Source organism: Centruroides vittatus, unplaced genomic scaffold, assembly GCF_030686945.1.
Source record: "Centruroides vittatus isolate TY-2023 unplaced genomic scaffold, ASM3068694v2 contig_971, whole genome shotgun sequence".
Taxonomy (NCBI): domain Eukaryota; kingdom Metazoa; phylum Arthropoda; class Arachnida; order Scorpiones; family Buthidae; genus Centruroides; species Centruroides vittatus.
Window position 1 is genome coordinate 160338 of NW_027122644.1, and position 11331 is coordinate 171668.

The 11331-nt window shown below is 26.6% G+C and overlaps 1 protein-coding gene across 1 annotated transcript; it reads left to right on the forward strand.

Annotated features, from left to right (window-relative positions):
• The first annotated feature begins 1144 nt into the window (after positions 1 to 1144).
• Positions 1145 to 10929, forward strand: LOC136985535 (patched domain-containing protein 3-like). Its single transcript, XM_067282830.1, has 4 exons — positions 1145 to 1155; positions 3679 to 4703; positions 6177 to 6494; positions 9606 to 10929. The coding sequence occupies exons 2-4, from the start codon at positions 3710 to 3712 to the stop codon at positions 10925 to 10927; spliced, it is 2634 nt and encodes an 877-aa protein (XP_067138931.1). The 5' UTR covers positions 1145 to 1155; positions 3679 to 3709; the 3' UTR covers positions 10928 to 10929.
• Positions 10930 to 11331: the final 402 nt, after the last annotated feature.

Consider the following 11331-nt stretch of genomic DNA (forward strand, 5'->3'; position numbering starts at 1 on the left):
TAAGAAAAATTGAAAAATATAATAATATCTTATTACTATTTAATAATATTGTTATCGTAGCTTTTGTAACGGTAAAGACAAGTGATGTTAATTTTCTCAATCAAAATACAGTAAAACCTCTGAACAACGACCACTAACAAGAACATAAAAAGATGGCGGTTATTCGGAGAACATTTCTTCCAAAAACCAATTGTTTTTGAAAAAAAATGTCTGTTGTTTAATAATGCTATGTTTAATGGCTATTCGGCTGTATTATAAAATTTTATCAAATTAAATAATACCATAAAAGGAGTACCATAAATATAAAAGGAATTTAAGTTGAGTTTGTTAAATATCTTAAAAACTTCCTTTAGACACTAAACAAATAATAATTTTTTAACAATTTTTTAATATATTATGTATTTTCTATGTCAGCATTTTAGAAATTTCGTTACTACTTTTACTATTTTACTTCTTACCTAATCTATATTTATGCATTTAAGATCCTTTATTAAAATATTGTATTACCAATTACTTATTCCTACTCTCTAATGTTTATATTTAGTACTTATATCATTCTATTTTCCTAAAAAATTATTTGTTTGCTTCACTCTAGATTTTAGAAAATTTAAATTCAATTTTGAAACAATGTATATTAAAATTCATTGATGGCACCTTCTTAATGTGAAGAGATAAAAGAAAAATAAATCATTCTAAAACATTAAGATGTCCTTCCCAATGTATTTATAAATAATGTAAACTGAACATTCTTTATTTCGTACTCGTTAGAAACAATTTTGTCTCTGTTGAATTATAATTTAAAATTAAATAAATAAATAAATATATATATATATATATATATATATACGCGTTTAAAGTTTAAGGATATAAAATAATTTTCATCTTAAACTTGTTCTGTCTTTACTATTAAAAAAACAAGTTAATTAAGAGAACGACTTAATTATGACGATATACCAAGGAATAATAATAAAAAATTTTCCTTCTTATATTTACAGGAAGGGGCGGTCCTTACTTATTCAAATATAAATATCATTATTATTAAAGAAGAGCAGTTGTTTCTTGATTGGTTGATCTAACCTCTACAGTTTTTTTTATATTTCTGCATTTAGAAGAAGCTTAGAAATTCTTATTGTTGACCGTTCAACTGGCTGAAAGGTAACTAAATGCATCTTCTGAATATGATTATATATATTTTAACTTAAATTATAAGCTTATAATTTATACGTGATTATAAAAAATAATTAATTAGTTTAGCAGTATGATTATAAATTTTTTATTATTATAAAATTAATTTTTAAATACCATTTCGGTAAATAATTATAATTTTTATAAAATCACAATGTTTCTTTTGTTTTTATTTTATTTTTTAGCGTTTTTAACTAATTAAATTATAGTAATAAACAGTTAAATTGTAGTAATAAACATCGTAAGGAACTCATTAATAAAAGAATAAAATTTTAAAAAACAATAATGAATATAATTAAAGGTAAATATAGGTTGAAAAATTTATGCTATTAGGATAGAAATTAATAAAAGTGTCTTTTTAAAAAGTGTTTGCTTTAAAACATGCAAATTTTCGGCAATTAAATATAAACTGGGACAATTGTCAGTAAATTTATGGATCAATTCACTTTCATGCATTCTACGTCCTTGCATTTATTTCAGGAGTGAAATATTTTATTATCATAAAAGGACATTTTATACAAAGAATACGTTGTCAGAATTTATGACAGGTTAGTACCACTCTTTATTGGAGTCTACTCGTTATCAGATCAGCATTCGAGGAAAATAATAAGTTCAATATGATTTACTTACATTTCCTTTCATTTTTTAAAATAATACTTTATTCAAATATAGGCTAAATTACAGTTGTTTACTTTTGTTTTGAATGAAATCACAGGAAATTTATAAAGCTGATCTTTAGAAAGTCTATTCTAACAGTTCTAGTTTAATATGCTTTTTGTTTAAGTCTTAAACTAAATTCTTTTTATATATACAATCGATTTCGCTTTGTTATTTAATTTATTTTAATTTGCTTAAATATTATATATTCGTGTAAATTTAAATTTTATTGCAGGAAAAAGTAAAAATAATAAGTTAAGCAATATTTAAATTGGCATATAAATAAAATTCACAACTTTCTTCATAAAATTCTTAAAAATACGAGTATTATTTTCTATATTTGCTGAACATACACAACTTATTTAGTATATTTTATTCATTTTATTAACTATGCAGCACATTTAGTTTGTTATGTGATGTAGATAAATATATAGTTTCTGAATGGACATGTAGACTTTTTACCTATTATATACTACTAAAATTAAAATACTGAATATTTATTGTTTTATAGGTAATGTTGGTGTTTAAAATAATATTTTAAATTTTATTTTTATCATTAGAAATGATTTTAATGAATTTTCAAAAGTGGCATATTCCCCCCCTTATTGGAAAATTTTTCTTTCATTGAATGAATGAACAGTAAATAATCGAAAATTCTCGATAACAATTGTAGGATTTATCAATTTCAAATAATCACAATTGAATTTGTCCTTTCTTCTAAATTTGTCTGTCCTTTCTTCTAAATTGACCTTAATGTTGATAATAATTTATTGATTATTGTTACATTTGTGCAATCATAATAGAAGTCATTAGATTTAATGTCAAAAATAATAGTTTTTCTAGTATACTTTTTCTTTGTTTTTAAAAATACATCAAAATTTATACTATGCCATAAAATAGAAAAAGAGTGTTATTATGATAGATTATATTTCTAATTAGAAAAATAGTCAAATAAATTATTCAAGACTTAGTTATAAAGGGATTTATATAAACTTTGCAATCGGCTTACTGTACACGATCAATTTTATTATTTTTTAAAATTAGAATTGTAGTTTCAATCATAAAATTTATTATTATTATATTTTTTTTATTGCAAAGTTTGATAAAGCTCGTGCTGTTTCAAGGTTCTGACCCATTTCATGACATCCTTAATTTTTATCCATTTTCCTCTTACACAATTTCTTCCCTCTTCATTTGGTATGTTGTTTATATGTCATTGAGGTGAGTATAAAATGACGTCAAAACTCATTCTTATCCTTTATATTAGGTTTCTTTTTCTATATGAACTATTTGAGATTTTCCTTTTTAATCATTTATTCTAAACAATAGATATAATTATTCATTTTTATTCAAAAGAATTTCACAGGTTTACCTTTCTAAGAAAATTATTCAAACTTTTAACATCCTGTAAATATGCTAATTAATTATTTAAAAATATGAAGGTTATTCATTATATGTATTTAGAGTTTTCCTCTAGTTTTAATTTTAAAAATCAATAATAAAAAAAAGTTATAGAGTCCGTTAATCTTAGAATTTTAAAGTTAGAGTTAATGATCTTTTATAAAGTAATAAGCAAAATGTTTTTAAAATAATATTATATGTCATTAAAAAGAATAAAAATTATTTTAAAAAATTACATTTACGGTAAACATTATAATAAAAAATTTCACTCAAAGTATATAAAGCATACAAAAGAAGACAATTAATATCCATAATACGTCATAGAACAGGTTTCTTTCAAGATATAATTTTATTTATTAGTTTTTAATTTATGTTTAATCTATTTATTTAAATGTTAAAATAATTGTTAATTTGTTAATTATTTTTATCTTCTAGTAATCTTCAAACCACCAAAAAAAAAAAAAAAATGAATCTTATGTGTATTCAACATGGGCTCTCACGCCAATTTCAAAGACTTGGTAGATTAATAGGAGGTCATCCTTTATATTTCATCGCAGGTTCGTTACTTCTATCAATAGCACTGTCTTCGGGTATTCTGAATATTCAAATTAGCAGAAATGCTGATTATCTTTTTACATCAAGTAATGGTAAAGCCGTAAACATTAAAAGACTTACAGACGAATTATTTCCTATCAATACCTCTTCTTATCTAGATATTCCCAGAATAACAAATAGAAATTTTATACTCTTTCAAATTGTTGCTAAAGAAGGAGAAACAATGTTAAGAGAAGATATCTTTAATGAAATACGTATATTTCATGAAAGCATTAAAAACATCTCCATAAATGTAAATGGTAAAGTTTTGAAATATCAGGATATATGCGCAAAGAAATTTGAAGAATGTGAGGAAGGAAATTTTGTAAAATTGTTACCATTTACTAAAGAGATCATATCAGGAAAGAAAAAAATAAAATATCCAGTAGAAATTGATAAATTCACATTCGCATTTAAGGAATATATTCTCACTTTAGGAGGTGTTGAATTAGATGAAGAAGATTACATCACGGATTTAAAGAGCGTAAGACAATTTTATATTTTGGATTTCACCGATAGTAAAAAAGTTGAAGCGATAAAGCAATGGCAGCATCAAGTTTGTAATTTTATGAAATATTATCACTCGGATGTCATTTCTCTTTCTTATATAAGTCACCAGGTTATCGATGAAGAGATCAAAGGATTTACGAACAGACTTCTTCCGAGGATTCCATTTGTGGTATTAATAATTGCAGTGTTTTCATTTATTACTTTAATAACTAACGACTGGGTTAAAAGCAAACCTTGGCTGGGACCTTCTGCTTGTCTTTCGGCTGGAATAGCTATTACTAGTGGATTTGGTTTAATGTCGTATATTGGAATCGAATACGTAGACTTTAACATAGCTCTTTGCTATTCTGTTCTAGGTGAGTACTTTTTCATAAATATGAAATTCTTATTTATTAGACTAAAAATATTTGATTATAATAGCTATTATTATTTCATAGGAATTGCATTAGTAATTAAAAACGATATATTTCTAGTCTACAATAACTTAGAATATTTTTATTACTGATTAAAAAATATCCAACTATTTAGTTACATAAATAATTTTACATCTCACAATTATTATAATTTTAAAAGATCTTTAAATATTTAGTAACTATATTCCGAAAAACCCACAATGTATGCCAAAATTGCCAAATCTAAGATGCAAAAATTCTCACGTGCCAATCGAAAGTTTTGGGCGCATATTATTATTTGAAATAGCATTAGACGATAATAAGTTAAAGCTATATTTAGCGGATTTTCCGCTAAATTGGCAACTTTGCTTGTAAGTTCGTATATCGCCTTGAAAGTAGGATGTTTGTTTCATTTTATTACTAATTATTACTAAAATTTACAGTGTTTGTAGCTTTATTGCATTTTTATTTATTATCATTCTACTCAATAAAACTGTATTCTATTAAGTTAAAATATACAATTCAGTGAAGGTGTTGGATATTTATTTTTAAGGTGAGTCCTGGGTTACGTGCCTGAGAAAAATTATTGAGATGCCACTACTTGCACGCATATCAAATGTTACTCAACCATGATCCAGGGATTTTTTTATAAATTTATATTAATATTTTAAAAATTATATGTATATTATCATCAATAAAAATCCCCAAATAAACTTTTTCGTGTAAGCTAATATTTAAAAAAAAAACTTGAAAAAATTACGATTCTCATTTTTCTTAGTTTGGTAAGAGTACACGAAAAATTTTTGCGAAGAAAATTACAGTTACTTCACAGTCCATTATATAGATAATTAGATCATAACAGCATACATCTTGTATTAATTTTAATATATAAATTTTATTTTTCACTTTAAAATAATTATAATGGCAAAGTTCATAAAACCACTTAACACCAGTAGTTGGTCGTGGGTTCGCATCTCACCAACCGGCTGGCCAACTGGTATTTTCCGGTTTTCTTCGCGTGTCTACTACCTAAATTGGGACCAATTTTCCATAGAAAATCCTTCCGGAAGACATCCCTTTTGGCAGATTGTTCACGTGTTGCGTTCTCATACCCCACCAAATCAAACTACAATCTTTATAATTAAAAGTAATTAATAAAACAATTTCGATCAATAAACAATTAAACGTTAAATGACAAATACGTCGAACATAAGATGATTTGTATAATTATTAAGCATTATATTATTTCAATATATAAAAATATATAATTTTTAACTTAAATAATTTAAATAATATTTTTCTTTGTACGATGAATTCATTTAATGCTTGCTTGCTTGCTTACTTATTTATTGAAAGTAATAAAATTCAGAATTAATCAGGTAGACTGCTATTTTCCTAACGGTATCATAAATTGCATTATTTTTTTTATATTTTCAGCTACGGAAATAGATGATTCCTATATTTTAATATCGGCATGGAGAAGAACAAATCCGAAAATTAGTGTTGCAGACAGAATGGCAGAAACTTTTTCTGAAGCAGTTGTATCTGTTACGATAACTTCTTTGACAAATTTTCTATCATTCTCAATCGGAATTGCATCTAATTTTCCAGCAATAAGAATCTTTTGTATCTACGCAGCTACGTGTACATTATTTACATACGTTTATCAGATTACGTTCTTTGGAGGATGCATGGCACTCAGCGGTTACAGAGAAAAGAAAAGATTACATTCAATCACTTTTCAATTTTCAGGAGGTATTAGGTTTTTTTTATATGATTAGAAATTATAGTTAAACCTAAAATAGAATAAAATTAATTATAAAATAAGTGCAATAAAAGTGACACTGACCCAAAGCCGGACTAAATTTAAATTCCATACTTCTCCTGCTTGGTGTGGCAGGAGAAGTATGGAATTTAAATTTATCTCAGGTATGCAAATTGGAACTTCTTGACGTTTACAACTTTAGTTGTGTTGATAACATTTCATAGTTATTATATCTGACTTCACGTTCTTTGAACAGTTCCCTACTCTAATTTATACATTAAACATATTGTGATCTTGGTTCCTTTCCTAAATTTATCTCATTATTCGTTTCTATTCCACAATCTTTGATACTTGTTCTATTATTTTTTCATCTATTTCTAATTTATATCTTAAAGATTCCTCATAAATTGTACGCATTTTAATTTTTTGCATAGAGATTTTCATATTATACTATTCTACTTCCTCTTTAAATTTTCCTACTATTATCTCTCATAAATTAAAGATTATTGGTTTTGTATACCAGATTTGTGGACCTGACTTGATTTAATAATTTGGCCTGCTTTAATATTTATTTCTTGATACTTCTATTTTTGAATTTTCATTAATTCAGTAAATACAGGGTTAAAACCTACACAGGTTTTATTGAAATTGAATAAAATCGCCGATCAAAACGAAAAAAAAAATGTTTTTGTTTATTCCCATTTAAACTGGTACTTTTATATGAAATATGAAGTTCTTTCTGGTTTATATTTTTTTGTAATGATACATACAATATCTCGAAAGCATTATTCTTTACAACTGAAATTGTAAATCTCAACAGTATAGGTTAGTATCAGGCATTGAAACGTTTATTTCTATTGTCGTATCTATTACTTTTAGCTTCATTTTTAACTTATTATTCAACTCATTCCAAATACACAATACTAAACACCTACTAAAATCTAATTACAAAGCGTGTATCAAAACTTATACAAGATATCAAGTATATGACAACATCTAACCTTTTGTCCCTGAAGCTGACAGGAATTATTTGTCAGACAAGTAAGTAATTTACACAACATCGAAAATTATGAATGGGATTCAAGGTCTGTGAATTGTATTCTTTAGGTTCTAAAAAATTGTAAAAGATTGATCGAGGGATTAAATATCTCTAAGCAATATAAAATGTCAGAAAAATCATGCAGTAGCATTGTTAGTATCATGTTGGCCAATCGCATATTCAGAATATTTTTAAAAAGGCGTTATGAAATATTTTTCCAATTTTTTTTCAAATATCCAGCTCAACAGTCATATTTAGTAGTATTTTTTCAATAAAAATGGTAAAAATTATGCTAACGAAACTATTTTATTAAAAGAAGGTGCTGTATTGTACTCAGAGAATCCCTCAAATATTCCCCTGGTTAGTTTAACGTCGTGAAGCAATAAATTAGTATAAGTTTATTATTATTATTATTCCACTACTCTACAATGTGAATTGTTTAAGACTTATTAAAGCTGAAGGTGATGTAAGTTAGAAAGAGATTAAATATTCTTATATTTCATGAGATGTGGGTAAGAATTTGCCAGTTTTGTCATATCAATAAATGCAGAGTATACGTTAATAGGTTAAATATTTTATTCACAAGACAACGTTATCTTGTTCATTAATATTGTTTTATTTGGATTTCTTATTTATCGTAAATAAGTATAATAATCGTCTCATAAGAAATTATCAGCTTTAATAACAATAGTAGCCATCGAGACAAATGGATGCGTAAACAATGGCATAAATGATTTGTATTCAAAAAAGTTTAAAAGACTCGCTTTTCATATTACATTTTTTATGATTGTTTCGTTCATCTGTGCTACAAGTCCTCTCTAAGATATACTGATTTCTACAATTTTAAATCCCTGTCTTCGAATAAGCCTTATTTTTAACATCACCTTTAAATCCCGGGGAATAAAGGTGGTGTTAAAAATAAACTTGTCTCGAATAAATTCCGGGTTAAAAAACAGAAAACATGTTGAAGAACTGCACTCTGTATACAGTTTAGAGTGACAAGTAAGGAGTTTAACTAAACGTCTAGCTCTTTAAATTGCGTAAAGTTGGACAGCACTTTCTACTCCAAGTTCACGGAAACATTTTTGTAGTAAAATTATAAATACTAAATGTGAGAAAATTGTTCATAAGTCGAGAGCTTATCAGCCGATATTAGGAAAACTTGAATTGGAAACAGATGATAAGTTTTAAATCAGATGTTAGTCAAGACCTTGATTTCTACAACGACATTGAATAGATACGAATGACAACATAATAACCGAAACATAAGACAGAGTCGGGTTAACTATGAAACAGTAATTACAGGGTGTTTCGAAAATATCTTTACAATTTGAAAGCGAGATATTGGTGAACTGACAGAAGAAACATGTAATTTTATAACATTGAAATGTAGTTAAACACTTACTTCAAGGTTTTTTTTTTAATTGTTCAATATGACTTACATTTGTTATGCGGTAGATTTTCCATCTGTAGTCAATTTCTTCCCATACGCGGTGCAGCATTTCCGGTGTCACTTGAGCAACTGCAGCGGTAATTAGAGTTCGGACTTCGGCCACACTTGCAGGTAAGGGTAGCACGTACACTCAATCTTTAAGAAATCCCCACAAAAAAAAAAACAAAAGAAAAACTAAGGTGTTAGATCTAGGGAATGAGGTAGCCATGCTACCGGTGCACCCCGACAAATCCACCGTCCTGAGAATCTGTTGTTGAGGTACAGTATTCACGCATTCATAAGATAATGAAAATATACACCGTCTTGCTGGAAGTGAATGCATCCTTTCGTCAAGTTGAGGAATGAGGAACTATTGGAGCGTGTCCATATACATAATGGTCGTCTTAATGAAACAGAAGGGTCCATACACTTATTGAAATACAGGATGTTTCAAAATTGTCTTTACAATTTTGAAAACTCTGTATTTCAGATTTTGTAGTTGTAACACATAAATACAGTCAATAAATAATTTTTCATTGTTCGGAAAATGAACTACAATATAATTAATATTTAATTGAGTCATTTAATATGTTTAATAATAATTATGATTATTATATTTTTTACTTTTAGATGAAAATCCTGTATATAAAGAAGACTTCATTATGGCACAATTGAGAGACAAATTAGGCCCTATTTTAACGTATCCTCTAACAAAAGTATTTGTGTTTGTTCTATTCTTTATCAACATCGGTACTTCATTATGGGGTTTGGCATTCATTAAAACTGGAAACGAGTATGCTGATTTATTGAGTTATAATTCCACTTTAGTAACATTTAGTGATATTATGTTCAGGTATTTTGGAAAATATACTTATCCTATACATTTAATCATAAATAAACCGTTGAATTATGCAGACAATGATGTACAACGGGCCATTGAGGAAACTATTAAAAAATTCGAATCTCATCCGCATATTTCTGAACCTGCACTAACTCTGTCATGGTTAAAATATTATAAATCCTTTATGAATCACCCAGCTGGTACTTTTTTACTTAGAGGTTACAATATGTCTGATAAACAGGATTTTATTGATGGTCTGCGTAATGTATTTCTTAAGTTTCCTCAAGCCAGACAATTTGAATTAGATATTAAATTTAACGAAAACTACACGGATATTATTGCTAGTAGATTTATATTGCCTATGAAAAATATTGATAGTCCAACAATAGAAACGAATGTGATGAAAGATATGGAAATAATTACAGAAAATACGCCTATACCAGTTAAAGTATTTTCTCTTAATTTTCATTTTCTTGAACAATCAATATTAATTAAGGGAATCACTATCGAAATTGGTTTAGTAGCTTCAGCATTAATTTGCATTATATTTTTTCTTTTCGTACCAAATATTACTTGTGCCGTTTGTATCTCAGTTATAATTATTTGTATTATCATAGAAACCGTAGGTATAATGGTTTTTTGGAATGTTAAATTAGACTTACCATCTCTTACGATTTTAATATTATGCGTAGGATTTTCTATTAATTATCCAACTCACATATCTTCTTCTTTCGTTTTAGCGGTTAATTTGAATTCAAAAGACAGAATTAAGAAATCTTTATATGAAGTTGGTTTTCCTATCTTTCAAGGATCATGTTCTACTATTCTTGGAGTTATGATTTTGGGTTTTCAGCCCTTTTATATCTCCAGAGTTTTCTTTAAAATAATCAGTATTGTTGCTATTCAGACAGCTTTTCACGCTTTATTTGTTATACCATTACTTTTAGATGTTTTAGGACGATGTGATAAATCACTTTCTTCAAGAGTTAAAACAATTAACGATGGCCATTTTGCTCCGTTGTCCATAGAAGAGGTTGAAAATGAAGAACATCTGAAAGAATCTGACATGGAATTTATGGAAGTAAAGCTATCGTTAAATCATGATATGTAAATCTGTGATAATTTTCATATTTCCTTAAAAAATATAGTTTTTATTCACAAATATTATTATTATTTTTTTAAATATTGATGTATGTTAACTTTTTAACATTTTATGTTTGTATTATTAAGTAAGAATAATAAAATTAGTAATACGTTAATAAAAATTATTATATATTTTAAGTTTTGTGTTCTTATTATTATAATATTTTATAACGAACTAGTTACAACAATGTTAAAATAAATATTTCAAAAAATGTTTTTTGTGAAACAAGTAATAAAATGAAAACTGCACTGAATGTTCAATGTGAATATATACAGTCAAATTCCATTGTTTTGTTATCAGTTTACGTAAAGTCTGCATTAATTCGAAGTAGATTTTGAGATCCCGTGTTAACATGTTTAGTTAATTCAAAA

What these genes read in the sequence shown, in the direction of transcription:
- LOC136985535 (XM_067282830.1), top strand. Translation starts at nt 3,710, where the DNA reads ATGAATCTTATGTGTATTCAACATGGGCTCTCACGCCAATTTCAAAGA. An exon ending in TCTTTGCTATTCTGTTCTAG is followed by an intron (nt 4,704 to 6,176) that starts GTGAGTACTTTT and finishes TTATATTTTCAG; the next exon opens with CTACGGAAATAGATGATTCC. An exon ending in CACTTTTCAATTTTCAGGAG is followed by an intron (nt 6,495 to 9,605) that starts GTATTAGGTTTT and finishes TTTTACTTTTAG; the next exon opens with ATGAAAATCCTGTATATAAA.